This window comes from Perognathus longimembris, chromosome 6, assembly GCF_023159225.1.
Source record: "Perognathus longimembris pacificus isolate PPM17 chromosome 6, ASM2315922v1, whole genome shotgun sequence".
Taxonomy (NCBI): Eukaryota; Metazoa; Chordata; class Mammalia; order Rodentia; family Heteromyidae; genus Perognathus; species Perognathus longimembris.
In genome coordinates, this window is record NC_063166.1 from 51,812,157 (window position 1) to 51,835,768 (window position 23,612).

A 23,612-nucleotide genomic window follows, 5' to 3' on the forward strand; every position below is an offset into this window, starting at 1 on the left:
CATGATCTGCAAGGAAGCCTCTGTCACCTTTGGTGTTCAGACCCACCTTCTGATCCTTTCTTGGAGACTGGCAGTACATCAGAACTGCATGTTCCCTTTTTTACTTAAAACTTGGCAGCCCAATGCTTCACATTTCCAATGACCAAAAACTAAACAGTGATCGCAGAATAGCAGAAAGAAAAGCCACACTACTGAACATCGTCTCCCTCCAAAAGTTCATCCAGTTATTTACCCAGTGGCCTAGATTCCACCTATGCTGACTGTGCTTCACAGAAGACTGCACAGTGATTGCTTGGAGGGAACGTATCTGTCAGAGGACTACTCACAGAGATGTGCAGACACGTGCTTTATTTAGCTGTAATCCTGTTTAAAAAAAAAAAAAGGCTCGGGGGCTGCTTAGTCATCAGCAAAACCAGGGAACCAAATCCACACTCAACTTAACTGGGGACTGGGTGGGGAAGTCAGCCTCCATTAAGCCCCTACCACGTGCCCAGCAGCAGGCTGGAGACTTGATGCACAGGGTGTTTAATTGACCTATTTATACCTGGGAGATTACCACCACCCATCACCCCTCTGCACAGATTGGCAAAATGAGGCTCTTGAGATAGATCACAGAGTACTAGGACTCACTCATGTATGCCTGTCTCAAAGCCCAGGTTCCTTCTAGGAGACTGGAGCCCTCACTGTAGCACAGCCCTGACCCTGACAATCCATGGGTTACTTACTGTATGTGCTTTCTTTGATGGCAAACTCCTTGAGCGGGGCTCCAAATTCACAGGGCAGGCGAAGGGACAGAACTTTCTTTTGCATCTTGGTGGATTTACGAACCAGAAAAATCTAACAGAAGGAAGAAAAAGTCAAGCTCAGGAAACATCTAGAAAGTTGGAACCTGGGCATGTGATTACGCTTTCATCTTATATCCATGAATAGACCCCCTTCCCAGCAGAAGTGCATGCCTTAATGTAGGACACTCTGCTGCCAGACCAAGGTGTTCTAAGAGCATACTAAAGCCTCCTTATTTTGCTAACTGGCTTCAAAGGAACCTGTCATCCCTTTGACCCCAACTTCTCCATACACCTAAGGTCTCCCAATGTACAGAAGCATTTTTGGCCTTGGGAACATGCAAGAGATACCTGATCTCCTGTTCCTGTTGCATACAAGATGCCTAAAATACAGGTAATATTGCTAAACCACAGGGTAAATTGGGGGCTCACTGGACCATGGTGTCATGAATTTGTTATTCTGTAGTTTTTGTTGTTACATGAAAAACCTGATTTCTAGCTTCTCTTGCTAAGTGGGATCATATGGCAAGACCAGACACAATGGTTCAATCTTCTAAAGATACAAATGACAACTCCATTTGGGAGGTGGGGCTAACTATCACTGAGGCTGGCCAACGACAAGTTCACTTCCCCATAATTCCCTCTAGTAGCTACTTTTGTCTTGAAAGCTTTCAACCAAACTAGCTCCTAGTGCTGACTGAGGATATCATCCTAATGTTTGTCCCTGTAGAGACAAACATGCCATATTCTGACATGCACACATTGCATGACTCACAAAGGTGTTATTCATCTGGCCTGTAAATCAAATGGTGCTCCCTGGAGCTGGCAGGGCACAGCCTTGGCTCAGTCCTGGTCCCTTTCTTTACCTCTTTCTTTAGTCCTTTTTCCTGCTTCTTAGGATATTTACTCTGCATTTGGACACCTTTCTCTGCTCCTCTAACTTGCTACATATAGCATTTCTTTCTTAGCCATCAAATCTTTGTTTCTTCTCCTATGAGCAGTTCATATTTTATAAGCTACTTTATTGGGGAGGAGGTGGGCATGAAAATTGATTCAGGTGAGGAGTGCGAAGAAGACCTGTGAGCTTTGTTTTCCCCAGCATCCATAGAAAGACATTTATGGAATTTTTTCCTGCTCTTTTATCTGGGTCTTCCATGCCTCTGTGAACAGCCTAATATCAGAACAGGTGCTTCCTATGAAACAGTAGTATCCTTTGAAAAAGAGCCACTGCTGAGAGGCAGTGTTACTCCCTGCACAGGTGGGGATGTCAAGAGAGCCACTCTTAGGCTGTATTTCCTACAGGACTGCAGCTTGATTCTGGGAGGGGAGATGGGCCTAGCCACTAAATCCATTAGGCCGCCATTTCCTGTAAGTAAGCTGTACACAAACACATTCATTTTCACAGAATTTAAGGTTGCTTTTGCAGGACGATGGCAGGGCCAAGTAGGTGTGATAGAGACTGCATGACTTATCCTCCTTCTGTACACAACCTTTTCTTGGTCCATGCAGGAAGGCCCCACCTGGGACCAGGTAGGTAGATGGCAAGAACTTTCTGCCAGGTTTGTTCCTGTGCAGGTCTCCACAGGAATGGACATGGCCTTCCCCAGAACCACTGGACAGGGAGGGGAACTGTTGCCTAGCAACATGGCAATGTTCTGCTTCAGAATTTTGGGCAGAAATGCAAGAGCATATAATGGGAAAAATGGGCCTCTCAGAAGGGGATTCCTGGTCATAAAGACAAGAGGCAACTGGTGCTGGACAAGGAAATCTCTGCAAAGATGGTCAAATCTTGTGCTATATCATCTGGCATATTCCAAAAGAAGTACTATTCCCACCCTTCCCTCTTCTCTCCCCCTCCCCTCCCCTCCTTTCCTTTCCTTTCTTTGCTTTTCCCCTCCCCTCCCCTCCTTTTCTTTTGTTTTCAGTTTGAATTTAGCACTCGGTCCCCATGCTTGCTTGCCAAGTGCTCTACCACCGGAGCCATGCCCCAGTCCTTTTGCTTTTTAGTTTATATCCAGACAGGGAGGGTCTCATTAGCATTTTGCTTGAGTTGGCCTTGAACTGAGATCCTCCTATCTCTGCCTGCCCAGGAGCTGGGACTTCAGACTTGGGATACCATGTTCAGCTTCCCTTTCTGTTTACAAGTATAATCAAGTAAAAGAAGACTCACCTATAAATGAAAAACAGTGCTAAGAGACACTCTCTGGCTTTTAGGAAAATTTGAGCCACAGCGCCACTTCTGGCTTTTTCTGTTTATGTGGTACTGAAGAATCGAACCCAGGGCTTCATGCATGCTAGGCAAGCACTACCACTAAGCCACATTCCTAGCCCAGTTGTCACAAGTTTTAAGTCATATTTTATCTGTGGTTTCTAGCATTTGTCTTTTGACAAGAAGTAGACATTGTACTCAAGTGCTTTCCAGCAGAATGTTCTGCAACAATGGACATATCCTGTGTCATGCAATATGGTGGCCCCCTGTGGCTCATGAGCACTGAAATGTGGCTAGGGAAGCTGAGGAACTGGAGTTCTAGTTGTAGTCACCTGAATTTAGAAGAATTTACATAGCCACAAGGAGCAAGAGGCTAGCATATTGGGACAACAGAGAGTATACCAATCACTGAATAGCATTTATTATTAAGGTACATCTATACATTTATGGTGTGTGTGTGTGTGTGTGTGTGTGTGTGTGTGTGTGTGTGTGTGTGTGTGTGTGTGTGTGTGTGTATTATGCTAAGGGCCTTGTGTATGCTAGGCAAGCACTCTACCACTGAGCTACATCCTCCAGTTTGGAGTGGTCTCCCTAAAAGGAAAACAATGGTCTTAGACAGAAGCTGATGAAACTGATGGGATTTCGACTCTTATGGAAAGCCACTGAGAAAGTTGAAAAAGAGGATTACCTAGCAGCCATAGCCATAGATATGTATCAGGTGTAGAAATTCTGGAGCTGCATGGCAGGGCTATAGAGGAGTCCCAGGCTTAGAATAAAGGGACAGCAGCAGGGGCAGCAGAGGACCCCAGAACCAGTCTCAACCAGTAAGGCTCAGAGACTCAAGAAAGTGCCCCTCCTGCTTACCCAGCCACCCTGGGACCCTGCTGAGCCCTGCACCTCCCATGGTAACAGAGCAGATGAAGACGGAAAAACAGATTGTGCAAGGGATCTATTCCTGGCAGCTGCTTCCACACTTTCCAGAATTTCTTTACATTGTAACCAAGGTCTAGAAGCTTGAGAAACCCTTTCTCTTTTTTTCTTTCTTTTTTTTTTTTTTTGGCCAGTCCTGGGCCTTGGACTCAGGGCCTGAGCACTGTCCCTGGATTCCTTTTGCTCAAGGCTAGCACTCTGCCACTTGAGCCACAGCGCCACTTCTGGCCATTTTCTGTATATGTGGTGCTGGGGAATCGAACCCAGGGCCTCATGTATACGAGGCAAGCTCTCTTGCCACTAGGCCATATCCCCAGCCCCTTGAGAAACCCTTTCTGGAGCACATGCTCCATGTTGGTCTTTAGGACAGCTGCAGCTCTTCCAGCTGTGTCTGTCCCCTGAAGTTCTGGCCTTACCCCCGGAGGCTGCGACTGCAAAACCCTGGCTGCCTCCTCCTCATTCAGACTCAGCTGCAGCCATATGGGGTGAGTATGCAGGAGCCGGTCCAAGATGCTGAGCCTGTTGGAGAGGCTGTCATAGCCAGAGTCGCGGGGACAGGTCTTCACATCCTTTTCCTCAGAATAGCCATCATCCTTGTGTCTTACCATGCTAGGAGAAAGAGAATGGCTGGGGTCAATGACTGCTGTCAACATCCTAGCAAGGAGACCATCCTTACCCACTCCTAGTGCTGCCCGGGGAATAGCATGTGCAACATCTTGTCAAGTCACCACCTTATTGTCTCCCCTACTCCAAGACTAAACATCTTTGAGGGCAAGCAGATGCTTTCTACTTTATATCCCTAACACTAAAGAGAGCATTTATATTCAACAGACTCAACCTTCTATTTCTAACCTCATTTTCAAAAGGTTCTGAGTATCCTCAATATTGCTTAGTTCTGGCTGTGTCTTTGAGCATAAAATATTTCTGACTTTGAAGATGGAAGCCTAAATCATCAGTTCCATAAATGGTAACTGACAGGCCTTAATGCTCAGTAGTATCTATCGCGGGAATGAATACAGCCCCTCTGAGGGCAAAACACACTTATGAATATTTGTTTTGCATTGGTTAGATTCTGTCTTCTGACAAATCTAAGCACTTTGACCACCACCTTTATTTACAATGAAACATCACAGGTTAGGTGCTGGTGGCACATATCGGTCATCCTAGCTATGTGGGAGGCCGAGATCCAACTGATGGCAGTTCAAAGCCAGTACAGGCAGAAAAAACCCTGAGTCTCCATCTCAACAAAAGAAGCTGGGTGTGGCGGCATAGGTCTACCATCCCCACCACAACGGGAAGCCTACAATGTAGTTAATGTAGGCACAAAGGGCTGGAGGTATGGATCAGCAAGAGTGCCTACCTGGCAAGAAGGAGGCCCTGAATTCAAACCCCCAAACTTAAAAAAAGAAAAAAACAGTCAACAACAAATCCAAAAAACAGTGCTGGGCTATTCATAAAATTTAAATGACATTAGTTGCAATGGCCTCAAGGTCTAAAAACTGATGGGTGGATAAGTACAAAGTTTTAACCTTATAATAGAACACTATTCAGGCATAAAAAGGAACTAAATGCTGATTAATGCTACCACATTATCAAACCTTGGGAAGATGATGCTAAGAAAGAAGCCAGACATAGGAGGCCACACATTATATGATTCCATTTTCACAAACCAGAGAAGAGAGGAGAGGAGAAGGCAGGAACCAGGTGCCAGGTTTTTGGGAGAGAGATGAAATGATGATTGCACAACATTGTGAATATACGGAAAACTCCTGAATGAATCATACAACTTAAAAGTGATTGTTATAGTATATGAATCATATTAATAAGCCACTGGCTTCCTTTGGTGTTGATAACATCAGTGAACATTTTTAATCCCTATTTTACAAATGAGGCCTGAGAAGTTATTGAGCTGTCCAGACTAATAAATAGTTATAAAGTAGCAGAACTAAAAATCAAAACAAGTTGTGGTGTCCATCCAACTTTGTGGGCAACAAGAAAGATCAGGAACACAGGGTAGTTTGTATTCACAGTGTCTACTGTATGCCAGGCCCATTTACAGACATTCTCTCATTTACTGTTACATAGTAACCTTCACATAGTATTCAGTAACAGTGTTATCCTGGTTTTTTAAAAAGGAAGATGAGGAGCTGGGAGAGGTTAGCACAAGCTTGTAACCCTAGCTACTGAGGATTGTGGTTCAAAGACAGGAGGGGCAGGAAAGTCCATGAGACAATTAACTCCAATTAACTAGCAAAAACCTGGAAATGAAAGCATGGTTCAAGTAGTAGAATGTCAGGCTTGGAGAAAAAAGCGGAGGGATAGTACCCAGTCCCTGAGTTAAAGCCAAGTACTATCACCAAAAAATTTTTAAAAAAAGAAAGAAGAAAAAAAATGTTTTAAGGAGAATATGAGTCCCAGGCCATCTCAAAGTCATGTTTCAAGAGAGGAAGTTTCCATTATAATCCAAGAATGCTTAGTTTCTGGGGTCTCTTTCACTCTCCCACATTCAGTTCTGACAGTTTCCTGGCTCTCAGGGGACAGGACACCATCATGGTCCTGGAAGAGCCCGCAGAAAGGCCCCCAAGTGACTGCTTATGTGCAACAGGCAGGCTTAGCTTGGGACGTGGGGTCTTCAAGGCTGGTGTTGAAGCCACATGGAATGGGGAGTGGAGTATTAAGCAAAGGCAGTCTGAGGTTATCTAGGTGGACAACTCTACTTTAAGACAGGACTGAATGCAGAAGCAGCCAGCCCATGCCGGTTATGGTTGGGGGCCCAGTCTCCAAATGGCAGCCACAACGACCTGGTTGTGGGGACACATACTGCTCATCAACAAGCTGGAGAGAATGAGGCAGGAAAATTGTGACTTTCAGGCCATCTTGGGCTATACTTTTAGCCTGTTGTTATGAGGCACACACCTCTAATCCCAGAACTCAGGAGGGTGAAGGCAGAAGGATCATGAATTCCAGTCCAGCTTTGGCTACACAATAAGGTTAAGGCCAACCTGAGCTATACAGATTGACTCCATGTCTCACAAAACCAAGGGCTGGAGTACTCAATGGTGGAACAATTGGCTAACACACTCATGACTCTGGATTCCATCTCCAGAACTCCAAAATAAATAAGTAAATAAAGCTAGAATGAAAGTATGGGACTTGCTCAAGGTCCCATGCCCTCCCCTCCTTTTTGTTTTTTTGGTCATGAGGTTTGAATTCAGGGCCTGGGCACTGTCCCTGAACTCTTTTGCTCAAGCCTAGCACTCTACCACTTTGAGCTACAGTGCTGATTCCTGATGGTTAACTGGAGATGAGCGTCTCACAGGGACTTTTCAGCCAAGGCTGGCTTTTTTTGGCCTTGAACCCAGGGCCTGAGCACTGTCCGTGGCTTATTTTTGCTCAAGGCTAGCACTCTACCACTTGAGCCACAGCACCACTTCTGGCTTTTTCTATATATGTGGTGCTGTGGAATCAAACCCAGGGCTTCATGTATACAAGGTAAGCACTCTACCTACCTCTAGGCCATATTCCCAGCCCCCAGGCTGGCTTTGAACCATGATCTCAGATCTCAGCCTTCTGAGTAGCTAGTATTACAGGCGTGAGCTACCAGTGTCTAGCTGCCATCCCCCTTTTCTCAGCTCTCTTCAGATCTTAGCAGTCTCACACTTCTATTTAAGATGTGTTTTAAGCCAAGCTCCATGGTTCATGTCTGTCATCCTAGGCTAAGATCCAGTGGATCAAGATTCAAGGTCAGCCTGGGCAAAAATATTTGTGGGACTCATTCTCAGCAGAAGAAGCAAGGTGTGGAGGAGCTTGCCTGTTATTCCAGCTACAGCAAGAAGTGTCAAAGTATAGGGTTGAGGTTCAGGCAAAAAGAGAGATCCTATCTCAAAATAAGCAGCACATAAAAGAGCTGGAGGTGTGGCATAGCAAGAAAGTGTCTGCCTTACAAGCTCAAGGCTTCAAAAGAAATCTTTAGGTCAGGTCTAGTGGGTCACACCTATAGTCTCAGTTACTTGAGAAGCTGAGGAAAGAGGAGGACATCCCTTTCTTCCCTTTACTTGATCCAGGACACAGAGGTCAGCCTTGGCAACAGAGCAAGACCTCATCTTGAAAACAAGGATTATCTTTCATGTGCATTCAAATAGATGAATTTTCTCCTCTATTTTAGTATTACTAGAAGCTTCCAGAGGGGAGAGTCTGTGTCCAATTAGGGCAAGTTCCTGCTTTTTGCAAATGCCATTTTAGTCCCTTTGGGTATTTTGAAGTATTTGCAGTTTAAAGAACCAAGTTTTCAAAAGGAAGTTGGTGTTAACATGCCAATCATACAAAGTGAGTTAACATTAAACTGGTGATCCTCCACCGTGGCATAAAAATATCACCTGAGAAGTTTAAAAAAAAAACACCTCAAATGGCCCCACAAATGGCCACATAAAGTATCTGCCTCACAAATTCAAGGCTTTAAAATTTATTTTGTTTTATGTATTTTTTTGGTTGTCAGGATGAATGGGAAGCCTTCCCCACGAAAGGCAGTTTATTGAACACAGAAGACACATTTACAAAACTGAGCACACAAAATAAATAACTGCACATTCCCCAGCCATGTTCAAGCCATATCATGAAGGTTTATCTTTTAGGCCACGTGTGGCAGTATATGCCTATAATGCCAGCTACTTGAGAACCTTAGCTGCTGTGCGCTTTGGCTGCCAACACAATGTGGCACTCTTGTGGGCAGTGAGTAAATAGGGTGACACGCCTTCCTTCCTTAGGAGGAATCATCTGATATCCTCACTGATATTAAGATGGTAAAAAGTCTTTGTTGTAAGGACTGACCTCAGCCTAAACAGCCAGAGGCCAGACAGGAAGACAGTGAATAAGAGGCATGGAGCCTCATAAAGGAGCAACCATAAATTAGACCTTGTCTTTGCAAGTGACTCAGGCAACTCCTTGATGCAGCTAGCCCTGTGAGCTTGAGAGTGTATTATTACAGGCCACATTGGCTTTGAGCAGGGATGACCTTGAGGAAAGAACCAAAGAATGAAGTATGGATGGTGCTGTGGATGCTCTTACACCAGCCAGAACTACTTGTCTAGGCCAGGTTCCCATGTTGTGGCTACTGTGGGCACTATTTGCTAACAACTCACAGCTTTCTCCTTCTTCTGGAAAAGCCCAGGAAGTCACAGCATCCCTCTGAGAGCAGACCCTCAGCTAACATGTTCATATCTGGCTGTACAAGGGTGGCCATCTTGGGCTGTCCATACTCCTGAGTTGCCCACATCTTTGCCTTGTTTTCTTTTTGTGGACCGCATCACCCCTGGATCCTCCACAGAACCCCTGTACCAGGCTCTACTTCCAGGGGAACTCCACCTAAGACACAACATGCTGAGATCAAGAGAAACTAGAGATTTCTAAGACTGATGTCTGCATGCAAATAAGAGGAAAGGCAGATAATGAGTGGTTTATAAAAGGCAAGACACTGTGTGACACCCATGAGATTCTAATAATGACAGGGTCACAGTGGAAGGGCTGGAGTGCCGGCCTCAGGGCTACAAGCATGCTGTCCCTCTCCTTGCTTACCTAGACACCAGAGGCCTACCTCAGTCCCTTTTTGAGCCTCTTCTTTTGGATCTGAAAATTAGGTATCACCAAGTAGCAAGTGATGCAAATGAGAATTATGAATGTATGGTTTATGCAGGGGAGAGTTCCAAAGGTGTAACTCCTTCGAACAATGAACCTACAGTCAAACAAAATGCATTATCAGCAAGCTGGAACTTGAGGTATCAATGGGTAGGGGGAGTTTGGGGTGAAGAGGAAGATGGTAGATGAATAGAGATGAAGGGTAGGAGAATGCAGTCATAACATCCAATGTATATATGTGAAAATAGACTAGAAAAATTGAGAGGATGAATGGGGTTGGGAGAGACAGGGGAGAAGCATGGGTGACATGGATCAAAAATGGCACTGCACTGGCCTGGGGATGTGGCTTAGCAGTAGAGTGCTTGCCTAGCATGCTTAAAGCCCTGGGTTCGATTCCTCAGTACCACATAAACAGAAAAGGCCGGAAGTGGCTGTGGCTCAAGTGGTAGAGTGCTAACCTTGAGCAAAAAGGAAGTCAGAGCTGGTGTTCAGGCCCTGAGTTCAAACCTCAGGACTGGCAAAAAAAAAAAATAAAATAAAAGATGCACTGTACTGGTAAACTGACATGTTGAACTGAAACCCCGTTGCACTCTACTTAAAGATAATAGGAATAATAATAATTATGAATGGACACTAAAATCAGAAAGACTATTAGGAAACAGGATCTTGAGATATCACCTCACAGCTATGTCATTGCTGGTGAAAAGGAAAAGGTAATTAGACAGTGAAAAGCCTGGTGTGCACCATCTTACTCAAGAGATCTGTGTTAACCTCTTCAAAGCTCATGTGAACTGAGCTTCCAACATGAAGATCCCTACTGGCTTAAATCTACACAAAAGGAAACACTCAGATGACTCCAAACCCAAGGACTACCTGCAAAACCAATGATTTTAATCAATGTCTGATTTCATGAAGGATTACTAATGATGGTGACAGAGTTCTCAGTGACTAAAGAAAAATGTGGAGAAGTGCTGGCTACACTCACAGATGGATTTGATCTTGCATAGCCTCAGAACTTGTTAGAAGTGAGCAAGGACACTGGGGGTATCTGAATAAGGGTATATGCTAGATAACATAGTATTGATGTTGGGTTTTCTGAGTGTGCCAGTTTTCTTATGGTGGTGCAGAAAAATGCTCTTAGGATACGCACAACAAATTACTTAAAAGCAAAATGTAGAAATGCTCAAAGTGTCACATGAGCTAATTTCTACCAAACTTAAAAAGGAAAAAAAAGAACAAACAAAAAGTTACAGAGAGATAAAGCCAGTGTGAAATAGTTCAACAACTGGGGAACTTTAGTGAACATTATTGTTCTTGTAACTTTTATGAACCGAGCCATCTCAAAGTAACAGGTTGGGGGGGGGATGGCTTTTCCTGAGTATAAAATTATTTTATTTATTCATCTATTACCATGAAGTTCCTGTGTCCATCATGGGCATCACAGGGAAGAAGGGGGAAGAATTTCAGACATAAAACCAGCGAGAGACATGCAAGCACTATATCCTTCCATGGGCAGAGCACAAACATCCAGCAGAAAACTCATACCACACCTATCTCCATGGCAACCAACCTCATGTCCCATGGTTCCCACCAGACAGGTGGATATCCAACCACTCTGGAGGGCAAGGGTCTTCAGCACCAGCTACCCTTGGGTCATACCTGATTTAAAGCTCTTTGGAGAACAGGGTAGTGCCTTTTCCATTGACCTGGATTCTTGGCAGGGCAAGCACTGTAGCTGAGGAGTTTAATAGCCTTCCCCCCCCCCCCCCTTTTATTGTGCTAGTACTGGGATTTATGCTCTCCCAGAGCTCTTTTGTTCTCTACCACTTGAGCCAGACCACCACTTCTTGAATTTTGCTGGTTAGTTGGAGACAAGAATCTCTCAGATTTGTCAACCTGGGCTGGTTTTGAACTAGGATCCTTATATCTCAGCCTCTAGGGTAGATAGGATTACAGGTGTGAGCCACCAGCACCCAGCTAGTTAGTAGCCTGAAGTAACCACAGAAAGCCAATTCTGAGTAGGGCAGCTAAGCCAACATTAGATTTAGTTTTATTAAAAAATGGCAGAATTAGGTTCATTTCACAGGAATCATGGGTGTGCAACAAAGATTCCAAATAGACAGTTTTTCTCCTTCTAATCCAGAATTCCAGAAGACTGAGAAGTCTACTAATGAAGCTCCTATTGACCAGTCCTGGTGACTTTAGATAGAGTCACTCATGCCAAAACCAAATTATCACCTGTCCTCTGAAGAATTAGGAGATGTCAGCCATTTCCCAAATAGGATGGTTTGAGCTGGTGTAACAATGACATTTGCTCTGTCTTAATATTTAAACAAGAAAGGTAAACTGAAGTCACCTGATGTTAATCAATCTGTTATTTGTCTATTGTTCTGTCTTTCTGTGAACTTTACAAGGAAAGTGACTTTGAAATGATGAATCTACTTCCTGATTCCCTATTTCTTCTTCCCTTAGCCCTGTTCTCTGAGTGAAATCCACCTCCTGTTGCCCACACTGGAGCGAGCACTCCTTCCTTTTGATAGAATGATGTGTTGCTCCAGTCTGAGCTCTGAAAATGAAGACAATTAAGATGTCTAAATAGTCAGGGTTTTCCCCTTGGATACAATGAAACACAGACGCATGCATATACATACAAAGTGAAAAGATCCCCAACCTTCTCAGTGTATGTACCAAAGCCAGTCCCACAAAGACAAGTGGAACATTTTCTCTCATTTATGGAAGCAATGGGGAAAAAAGCAAAATAACAAAATTGTGAAAGTAAAAGAAGGTCTACCAGAGAAGTAAAGGGGAAAGAAAAAGAGAGAAGGGGAAAAATGGAGGGGGAGGATAAGTGAAGTGAGGATGCTAAATCTAACTGGCACCATCTTGGCCATGTGGTGGATAAAGAATTGGGCTTAACTGGCACCATCTTGTCTTCATGGTAGAAGAAGGGGAAGTCTCACCTCCTAGGTAATGGGTGTGTCTGAATTCACAGAGGCAGGGGTGGGATTTGGATGACAGGTTACTGGACCTGTCAGTCTTGTGCCTTGAACTTACCTATTTTAGGGTCAGACCAGCTTAGGTGCCATTATGCCAGGCCTTGTATGCTTTGTCCTGTCTCCAGGCTCTGCTTTGTTCAACATGGTGCCCCACTTCAGCTCTCCATTGGGGTTGATCTGGGTTGTTAGTATTGTTTTTCTGTTCTTCTCTTCCTCTCCTGTTCACACAGTTCACTTTTTTTTTTAATAGTGTTAAGTGTATTCATGGGGCTGCAGTTCTTTGTGACAAGAGTCTGCCTGCAGAAACCAGGTTTCTAATAAAGACTACCAATTTGACCTCTCTTCTCTGTATCTCGCTGACTGAATTTACCTTGCAACATAAGAAAGACTAATAGAAGGACTGAATATGATCAAAGTACCCACTGTGTAGTATGGAAATGCTATAACAAAATCCCTTACTCTGTATAATAATTAAAAGCATACATGAAATACACACTAATACATAATACAAAATAATTCCACATCTTCATTGAGCTGCACAGTTAGATTTGGGAAGGCAGGTACTGGAATTCGAATTGATGGCCTTCTGTTTATTAGCCAAATGCTCTACTATTTGAGCCATAGCTCCAGGCCTTTTTGCTCTAATTTTTTTTTTTAGATACAGACTTACAGTTTTACCTGGGCATGCCTCAGGCTATTATCCTCTTATCTTTCTATACCTTTGCCAGAAATGGGATTACAAATGTGCCCCACCGGGTCCAGCTTGTGTGTTGAAATGGGGCCTTGTTAACTGTTTACCCTAGCTGGCCTCTAACCTCCATCCTTCTGATCTCTACCACTTAAGGAGCTCAGATTACAGGCATGAGTCACCACAGAGGCCCCTTAATTAATTTTTAATGTCCAATTTATATAATCTAAAACAAGTTTTAAACACATTTTAAGGACAAAACCTGTTCAGTTAAAAATTTAAAATATAGTAAGGATTTTCCTTTCTACAGCAGGCTGATTAGGGATTACTTTAGTTGAATAACAACCTCTGAAAACCTCTCATACAAGAAGAGCACTGTCCTCTCTGGCATTAACTAAGGTGGGTGGAGATTCTAAACCCCAAAGGCTCAGTAGGTCTCCCTTCTACTTTGTGCACATGTGTGAGTTCCTGATGGGGCCCAGCTGCTTTCCTATCTGTCTCTGAATGGTTGTTTGAGGTCCACCTGCATAGACAAAGCCACTTTATGTCTTATCAAGGTCTTCTGTTTTACTCCGATTTACAGGTTTTCTGAGCTTTGCAAACAGAGTCACATTGGAGATATTAAGGTGACAGAATCAGCAGGAGGTGTTAGAGGAAGGTGATCATAACATACAAGACTTGCTTTCTGAAGGTAAATCTCTAGTCCAAGCCCCCACTTCTCAGTCAGGCCCTAAAAAAGTGTGGGGATCTTGCTTCTTGGGAATACAATGCCTTCTTATTCTGCTGGCTTCTCCCAGGCCAGTGCTGATGTGTGGGAGGGTAGGGGGTGGGGGGTGGGAGTGGGGGTGGGGGTGATGTTGGTGGGTGCTCAGATAACAAGGCTGCCTGAGATCTGGCTGGCTCCCTGAACACTCAACCCTACTTTTTTTTTTTTTCCAAGTGTAAGGGGGTTCTAGTGCACAAAACTTTGTTTCCTTTAAAGAAAGAAAAATATGTGCCAGAGGCTCACACCTGTAATCCTAGCTTCTTGGTAGGCTGAGACTTGAGGATCATGGCTCAAAGCCAGAGTGGGAAAACAAGTTCACTGGACTCTTAGCAGTTAACCAGCAAAAAACCAGAAATAGTGGCATGGCTCAAGTGATAGAGTGACAGCCTTGAAAGAAAAAGACAAATGAGAGCACAAGGCCCGGGTTTAAGTCCCAGTACCAACACACACACAAGAAAATGAAGCTTCCCCTTGATTTCTCACACATGCCTAATAATGGTTATAGAATGAAGACAAATTGATGTAGCCAATTATTACCAATTAAAGGTTAATGTTGTCAGCAAAACAAACAACAATAACCAGAGTCTAGATTCGATGTTGCTTTTGCCTATGACTTAAGAGCCACCATATGAAGAATTCAAAAACAGATCAAAACAAAAAATCTAGTAGATTAATTTTGATACTTTATCCCATCTCAATGGATGGTTAACAACTGACAAGAGTTTCTCAAGGTGAGGCAGATGTACGGTAGTGATAGGGATTTTCCTTCAGTGACCATTGTCAGTGTTAACAGTGCTAAGTGAAATGACAGGCAGCTATTGTTTTTGGACTGAGCACCTGTACTAGGTTCTACTAGGCCATGCTAAAAACTCAATCACTCATACTAAAGTTCATGTCACTAAACTTAAATAAACTGTTTATTTGACCTTCTGAGAAATCTGGCCTAGAGAGAGAGAAACTGGTCAGTCTCCCCCAAAGGCCAGTTTTACTTGGCATAAAAATGCCCACCGTGCCCTCTGCCTTAACCTTCATACACAGGAAACCTGAAGTTCCCTAGTGTTCATCTGTTACCTGCTACTCTTCTGGTTCCCTGGCCCTGAAATGACCCATCTGCTTTTTTGTTCTTTATTTCCATTTTCTTTAGCCCTTCTGCACCTATATAAACAAATTCCTCTCCTCTGTTTATTAGAGTAATTATTCGATCTTATGGAATGAAATCTTTCTCAATTCTAGAATAAAAAATAAATCCAATCGAGATCTTTAAACTGTTATCATTTTGTCCTTAAACAAGTCACATATATTGAGTGCCATGTCCCAATTCTAGGGGAAGATACCAAATTTACCCTTTAAGTGAAAGTAATGATATATGAAACAGGAGTCAGCTTAAAGAAAGATAGTCGTAAGCCAGCAGAACAGATGTCAGGAGAATAAGAGGAAAGCAAATCATAAAGATGACAGAGAGTTGGGATAATGTGGGTTGGAGTATGAAAATGTTTTTCTTGTTTCAATATTTATAATTCTATCTCTTTGATTCAAGGAGGAAGATCATCTAGTAAAAGCATCTACTGACCTTGATTGAACCCCTGTAGTTGAGTTTATGGATGGATGGATGGATGAAGATGAATGAATCCAGTGCTGAGGATGTGACCTAGCTCATGCTAAGTACATTCGACCACTAAGCTCCACTCTCAGTATTAAGATATTCTTGAATGTCTATTACTAAGTCTGGCACCTGTCTAGCTGTCAAAACAGCTCAAGTGCCAGCCTCATCTCTTATCTCTCTCAGCTGAAAAGGGTCATGGGGCCTGAACCACTTCACATACTGTTTGTACTCTTGTCCGCCCTTACCCTTCCTTCCCTTTTGTATCACACTGACCTCTTAGTAGCCTGGCCTCATCCCCAGCCACATTCAGGCCTATGTAGGGCAGGTGTGAGCATGGGCCTGAAGTGGAGGTAATACGTACAGTTTATTCCTTGTGAGAAAGAGAAACAGCTCAGGGCACTGGGTCTCTCCAGTAGCTTTGGGCCTTCCCTCAGTCAAACCCAACAAGTAGAATCTGGGCTGCTTAGTTCCCATCTCAAGACACAAAGGGCTCTTGTCTGTGTGTGTATCGGGAAATGGGTGGCAAAACTCACCACAGCTACTGGGATCTTCTTGGCATCTGGCCCTCTTCAAGCTTAGGGCAAGCAAAGGAGGCAGTGCCGGTCCTTCCAGTATAACAGATTTCACAGGATTTAGTAGTAACTTCCTCATTGCTCATGATTTCCTCTCCTAGACACCCCACTGGCCTAAGGTCTGACAGCAAAGGGGAAGGCCTTGGGTGTAAAAACCAAAGAAAGGTTTAGCCTCAAATGGTGATTCTGTCCACCAGCACAGGACACTGGTAGGAAGTGCCCCAGCCAAGGTATACAGAAGGAGAATGCCTTATTCCAGCACTAGGAACAAGTGGGCTTTAGGATTCTGACAACTGTGGCTTTTTGAGCACAGGAGAAAATAGAAGGTAGATAGTATTGGCTGGGAAATGTCCTTGGGTTAAGGTAGGTATCATGCCTGAGGTCTGCAAGAAGCCACAGTGGAAAACAGGGTACTTGGGCATGGAAGAGTAGTGGGGGTGGGGGGGGCTTTGACATTTCCTCATTGAGGTCTTAGTATGTGCAATCTAAACCACCGATCTTTGGCATCAGCATGACAAAGATAGGCAATAACAGTCTATGAGGAAAAACATCCATCTAATAAAAATCTCTGGCATGAGAGGAACGTTTGTAATTGTTTCTAAGCATATACTCGCATGCAGAACAAACAAAAACTTCCCAGAAAATCATCAATTAAAAAAAGAACAAACACCTAGTAGTAGATATCCAATGATTGCTTAACACAACAGTAATTCCTGAGAATTTTGAAAAAGAAGGAAGGAGGAGGCCTGGCCTCTCCTGGGTACTGCCGCGCCCTGGCCAATGTTCTCTGTTTACTGCATAAAAATCGGCAGGTGAGCTACCCAAGATTTCTGGAAATGGTAATAATGGGCACATTGCAGGAAAGGAAATCCTTATATAGATCCTGTGTATTTACTAGAGTTGGGTGGGGTCTTAGAAGCCATCCAGTTTACTTCCCTACATATAGAACTGGACAGTTCGGGTCTCTTGCATGCTGGACCACTCTACCACTGAACCTCAGTTTTCTTTTTTCTTTGTGGGTCAGGACTAAGGCTTGGATTCAAGACCTTGAGCTCTTGTTTGGCTTTTTTCTGCTTAAAGCTGGGGCTCTACCACTTAAGCCATACCTCCACTTTCAGCTTTTTGCTGGTTAATTGGACAGTAGAAAGGAAAAAAAGAGAGAGAAACCTCTGAGATTTTTCAGCTTGAATTAGTTTTGAACTGCTATCCTCAGATTTTAGCCTCCTGAGTAGCTAGGGTTACAAGCATGTCTTGCACCTGGCTAAACCCCAATTTTCTGACCGGATGTTTACCTGTAGCAGGCAAGTCACTATTTTTCAATTCTTTGACATTTTAAATTCTTTTCTTTTTTTTTCTTTCTTTCTTTTTTTTTTTTTTTTGCCAGTCCTGGGCCTTGGACTCCAGGCCTGAGCACTGTCCCTGGCTTCCTTTTGCTCAAGGTGCTACTCTGCCACTTGAGCCACAGCGCCACTTCTGGATCGAACCCAGGGCTTCATGTATACGAGGCAAGCACTCTTGCCACTAGGCCATATTCCCAGCCCTGACATTTTAAATTCGGAAAGGAAAAATAGTAACTTATATTTTGGGTCAGGTTTTTGGAAAGAGAGAGCCATAACTTCCTAAAAGAGACTTTTTATTTTTGCCCAGTCTGACATTTTTTTATTAATTAAAAAAAAATTGCCACGGTGTTGTGCAAAAGGGGTACAGTTACATAATAGGGCAGTGTGTACATTTCTTGTGATATCTTACACACTGTTTTTCTTTCCCTTCCCTAGATCAGTTAGACATCTATCAAAAACATATACAGTATCCACGTGGCCTACGCCAAAGGAAATTCACTTAGGACTTTAAATGTAATGTCAACAATAGAGTTTGCTTATCCTTGTCTTATATGAACGTACATACATAGCTTTTGAGCTATTGTGATCCACTGAGAGGTCTATTTTTGACCTTTATATGTTGAGTAGTTGTTTGGTTTTAGTTACATAATGTAGGGTCGCTGACCCAAACCTGAGGGAAATACCATTTGACAAGAAGTTTTTGGTTTCGCAGACCTGGTCTCTACTGTCTCCCCCTCCCCCCACCTTAACAGTCATATATCAAGGAGATCATGCCCCCTAAAAGAGACTTTCTAACAGCGAGGCCTAGGGGAATTCTGTGAAAAACGTTTAGAGCTTTCAGTGGTTTGAAAGTTCTATCCCCTGAGGTCCAAAAAGGAAGGACAGGGAAAGGAGGACTGGAATGCCTGGCTACATCCCGGGCAGCTCTTAAGAAAGATGAAGTGGTGATTTTGCTTAGGAACTTCCTCTCTTTGACTCTCTGCCTTGAGATGAAAAGACCAGATATGGAGTCAAAGCTACCAGAAGCATTCATTCATTCCTGCAAAAATACAAAAAAGAAACAAAGGACCCATTGTCCTGGTTGCCCTTGGAGCTGAAAACAGCCTAGAGAAGGAGCCAGGCAGGCTCCAGGCACAGCCCTGCCACCCTCCCTTGCGCCTGGAGCAGTGGCCTGTACCCAGATTCACTGAAAAGTAAGCTCTCCCTGCGTTTGCACTTTCTGCTGTATGTGCTTTGAGCTCCGCTGATGGTATTTCCTGGCATGACTAATTCACCAAGTGAATTCTAACGAAGCAGTTAGCTGTGGCAGAGCCAGCAAGGTGTTAAGTAGGGTATACAATGGTCCAGCCACTTGCTCAGCATGTGCAAGGCCCTGAGTTTGATCCACAGCACTAAGCGAAAAAGAAAAAAAGAAATTGAAACAAATCTATAAAATAAATCTAACCATAGAGTGTGCTGCTGTTAAAAGGATATGTCTTGCCAGGTGCTGGTGGCTCATGCCTGTAATCTTAGCTACTCAGCACGCTGAAATCTGAGGATCATGGTTTGAAGCCAGCCAGGATAGGAAAGTCCTTGAGACTCTCACCTCTAGCTAAATACCAAGAAACAGGAAGTGGCAGAGTGTTAGCCTTGAGCAAAAGAAGCTGAGGAAGAGTGCCCAAGCCCTGACTTCAAGCCCCTAGAGTGGCACACATACACATGCATGTGTGCACGCACACACATGCACACACACACGTGCACACATATACACACAAATGATGGCTGAAGTTTATTGTTGACAGAAAAGCTATACACTAAATTAATCAGGCTCAACAAAAATGGAATCAAGCTAGGTATAGTGACACATACCTGTAATCCCAGATGCTAGGGATGCTAAGGCAGAAGTGCTTGTGCCCTGAAGTTCGAGAGAGCCTAGCAAGACAGTGAGATGTCATAAACAGACAAATACAAAAAAGAGCTCTCAGAACAACAACAAAAATGGAAGCAATTTCTAGGACCTTCATGCACTTTCAGGATGATCAAAAATACCTTGTCAGTCAGCGAAAAACTTATAACAAATGAGCTACCATTTAAATGTGGGCAAGGCAAAGCAAAAACATGGCCAAGATATACAGTAGAGAAGTAAAACAGCCAGCTCAACAACAACAACAACAAAAGTTGTGGTTCCATTTCAATGAGTGAATTCAATCTTTTTTTGTTTGTTTGTTTTCTGAGACAAGGTCTCACTGTAATCCAGGTTGGCCTCAAATTCTTGGATCCTCCTTGAGGGCTGAGGTTGTAGTCATGTGCCACCACTCTTGGACTCATGGTCATTTGTGTGTGTGTGTGACTTGTTCCTTACAGTATGCACATATTTATCTTTTAGTAATTAAAAAAAAGAAAAATTTAAATCTTCTTGTAAAAATATTTCTATATATGACAGGTACCACCAACTGAAAATGGCTGAATATCTTTTATTTTCTTTGATGGTACTAGGATCTCACACTTGCTAGGTTAAGTGCTCTAGGCTGACACACATTCCCAGTGCATGAGTGCCATAGGAGTATTTGATACAGAAGCTGCACTTACAGGCTTGCTAAACTCACTCTTTCATCTCACCAACTCTGAAAGCACATTTGAGCTGGAATGGCCTGGCTGTCTCCGGACACATGGCATGCCCATACATTCACGTTACCTTCCCATTCCATTATGTGATTCTCTCTTGCTTATAATGCTTTCCTTCCTTACATTGGGTAAATCTTTGGGCTCCGTGGAGTAGGTATTTTGGCAAACTGCACCTACTTGATAAATATTTCCCTTAAGTTGAGCTTGATGGCTGCCACACTGGTAATGGTGAGTTGGCCAGGTCTCATAGAATTCCTTGAAACCATGCAAAGCACTTTCCATAGCTTTTAATAAGTAAGCACCACAGAGAAAACTAGGGGAAGTTGAACAAATCAGTCATAGAAGAATACCTTCAATGGCCATAACAGGAAAATGTGCTACAGCTAAACTGTCAAACTGTGAATAAAGCCTTCCCTTACAATGTGCCCCCCACCTTGCTCAAACTCATTGACAGACCCAGACTCCAGTGTTTCCTACAATAGATTTTCAACCATCTTTGAGAACACAATCATATCCCAAGAAGCTTCTCTAGCCTATTTTTCTATCTTTAGAAAGAACATGGGCAGGTAGGCAATAACAGTCACCCAAGAATTCATGGAAATAGGATTGGGAACAGTGGTGCATACGTATAATCCTAGCTATTCCAGAGGCAGAGATTCAGGGGGATCACAGTTCAAGGCTAGCCTAAGCAAAAAATTCGCCAGATTCCATTTCAATATGAGAGGCATAAGAGGATCATGGTTCCAGGCCTGGTGGGGCAGGGGACCCATAAAATTTTACTTGAAAAATAACTAAAGCAAAAAGGGCTGTAGGCATAGCTCAATGGGTAGAGCACCTGCCTAGCAAGTACAAGGCCTTGTGTTCCAACCCCAGTAATGAAAAAATAAATAAGATTTCAGGAATTTTGTTTAGAATTCTTTGAAACAGACAAGACATAAGCAAGAACCATAAACTGTGAACACCAAATGTTTTTGAAAGAGCCTAAGATACTGCAAGATAAAACACTCTATAGCAGATGGATCCTGTGTGTCCCATGTTCTGCCAGTCCAGACTAGAACAATTCACAATAAAGGAAACTCTAACACACACACACACACACACACACACACACACACACACTTCCTCCCTCTCTCGTCTTTTCCTCGTCTCCTTTTTTCCTCCCTCTCCTCTTTGTCCCTTCCCTTACCCTATTTCTTTCCTATTCCTCCTTCTCTTCCTTTTTCCCCCCCCTGTCAGTGCTGAGGACTGAACCTAGCTAGTGCCCTCAATCTTTCTCCTACAGGTGTGATTGTTTCTTGAAGAGACAGTTCACTGACACAGAGTGACTTCATCATGGGCCCAGAGCTGGACTAATATGACCTTTGGTCTAGGCAGTTTTCTGGAGATGGGAGGAGAGAAAAGCATTTATCATCCATTCTAACACTGCACATGACACAGATCCTATGTATGAGGCCAAAATACAAACTGACTTTTCATAGTGGTTTGATTTTGCTTCCAAATGACCACATGAATATACCCTCCAAAATCTTCACATGTGGATATCTTTTCAATATGGGAAATTGTACTGGATATGGATATATTCTGAATTTAAAGGCAGAACTTAAACTCCAAGAAAAACGATACCACATATAGACATATATATTTACTAGTTATGATGTCTCTCAAACTTTCCTGCCCAGGTTGGCTTTGAATTTAATCCTCAGACCTCAGCTTCCTGAGAATCTAGGACTGCAGATGTGAGCTATCGGAACTAAGCTTCAAATTGCTTTTAAACTTATTTTCCAGAGGTTATTTTTTTCCCTTAGCCCAGTCTGATAGCACTTTGTTTTAGAGTGTGCATTTATTTATATGAAGATGCAAAATAATCAAATGTTACAGTCAATAAAGCCTGGGATTAAGTCATGATTCTTTCTTTATGGTCTTTGAATAGATAACTTTGAAAAAAAAAAAAAGAGTAAGCTACCTTGCCTGGCGTGTATGTAAACTTTTTCATAATTTCTGGAAAACTTTGCCTTTTTTTCATCTCCTTTCCTCAAATAACTCTTTCCATAACTTGTTTCCAGAAATATCACCCAGTGAATTGGCTATGAGATCAGATATCCCATGACTTTAGCTTAGAACTTAGATAAATGAAAAATATGACATTCTGTCAAAATCAAAGAGTTCCCATTCCTAAGTCCAATAATACTGAGAAAAAGACATGAGCCATGACATCAGATACACATACCTGTCTACATTTGTCGTGGTTTCAAACACTGAATCAATACGGACAACCAAATGGCTAAAATAAAAAAGTCACCAATAGCAAGTGTAGACAAGAACAGAGCATCCCAAACTCTCATAGACTCCAGGTAAGGAATCACAAGTTGATATAATCCCCATAGATAAGCTGTTGGGCACGACCTACTGAAGTCGAATAAGTAACCACCACACAACCCAGTAACTCTATTCTTCCATTAATATGACATGAAGAAATATGCACAAGAATGTTCACAGTAACATCATTCAAAATAGCTTCAAAGTAGAACCAACTCAATATTTATCAATGGCTAAATGGCACTGTGGCATATGTATACAATGAAATATTATGCCAAACACTACATGAAAGAATCAAAAATTAAAAAAATACAGCTGTATGATTCCGGATATAAAGTCCAAAAATGGGCAAAACTGAAGCTGAGGGTAGAGTTCAGTGGCAGGTATCTGTGCTGGGTATGCAAGAAGCTCTGGGTTCAATTCTCTAGCCCTCAATCAGAAACAAAACAAAACAAAACAAAACAGAAATCAAGCTATACAACAAACCTGTGGCAGATCTAATCTGCAGCAATGTTAAGTGAGGACCATGGTGACCAGCACAGGGCAGAGTAGAGTTACAGGGAAGGGAAGACCTTGGGGGATGTTGGGAAGTTTTCTGATTTGGGTGCTCATAGTGTGGTGTTTACTTTGCCAACAATCTATCTAGCAATATATTTATGTTTGCAGTTTCGCTTAATTTTGTTTGGCATCAGTGGAAATATTTTTCCAAAGCAACACCTAGTGAGGGCGAGTCTCATTCAGAATGCCACCAGAGCAGCTCATATAGCCACAACTGTCTCACAGAGACTTATTCTGTTAGAACTCAAGGAAGCTTTTTCCAGACTATAAGCAGAGTTATTGCTTCTTCTTGTGTTCTAACTTCTAGTCAAGGGAAGACAGCAGTCTGGGCCTCATATAGTATTCTTTCCCAACCTCCACTCCCCTCTTTTCTCTTTCTTTTCTTACTGAATGCTACCAAGCTAGCCCCTGTCTCAGAACAGATAAAACCACTGGTTTTCAATATAGTTATATTTTATCCTATTCTCTATTTTATCTTATGCATTGAAGATATTCTGAATCAAAGAAAGGGATTTCATCAAATTGCGGAGCTTCTGCAGGGCAAAAGACATAGGTAACAAGATAACAGAAAGCCCACAGAATGGGAGAAGATCTTCACTAGCCATACAATAGACAAG

General features: G+C 42.9%; 1 protein-coding gene across 7 annotated transcripts in view; it reads right to left on the minus strand.

Moving 5' to 3' along the window:
- The window catches only part of Rin2 (Ras and Rab interactor 2), a 190,284-nt gene that overhangs the window by 43,614 nt on the left and 123,058 nt on the right, over positions 1–23,612 (minus strand). For all 7 annotated transcript variants that reach the window (XM_048348724.1, XM_048348718.1, XM_048348722.1 and 4 more), the window contains 2 exons: positions 4,338–4,530; positions 726–837 (listed from right to left, as the gene is read on the minus strand). In XM_048348724.1, the coding sequence (XP_048204681.1) occupies positions 726–837; positions 4,338–4,529 (304 nt within the window). In that variant the 5' untranslated portion in view covers position 4,530. The remainder of the gene's footprint in view (positions 1–725; positions 838–4,337; positions 4,531–23,612) is intronic.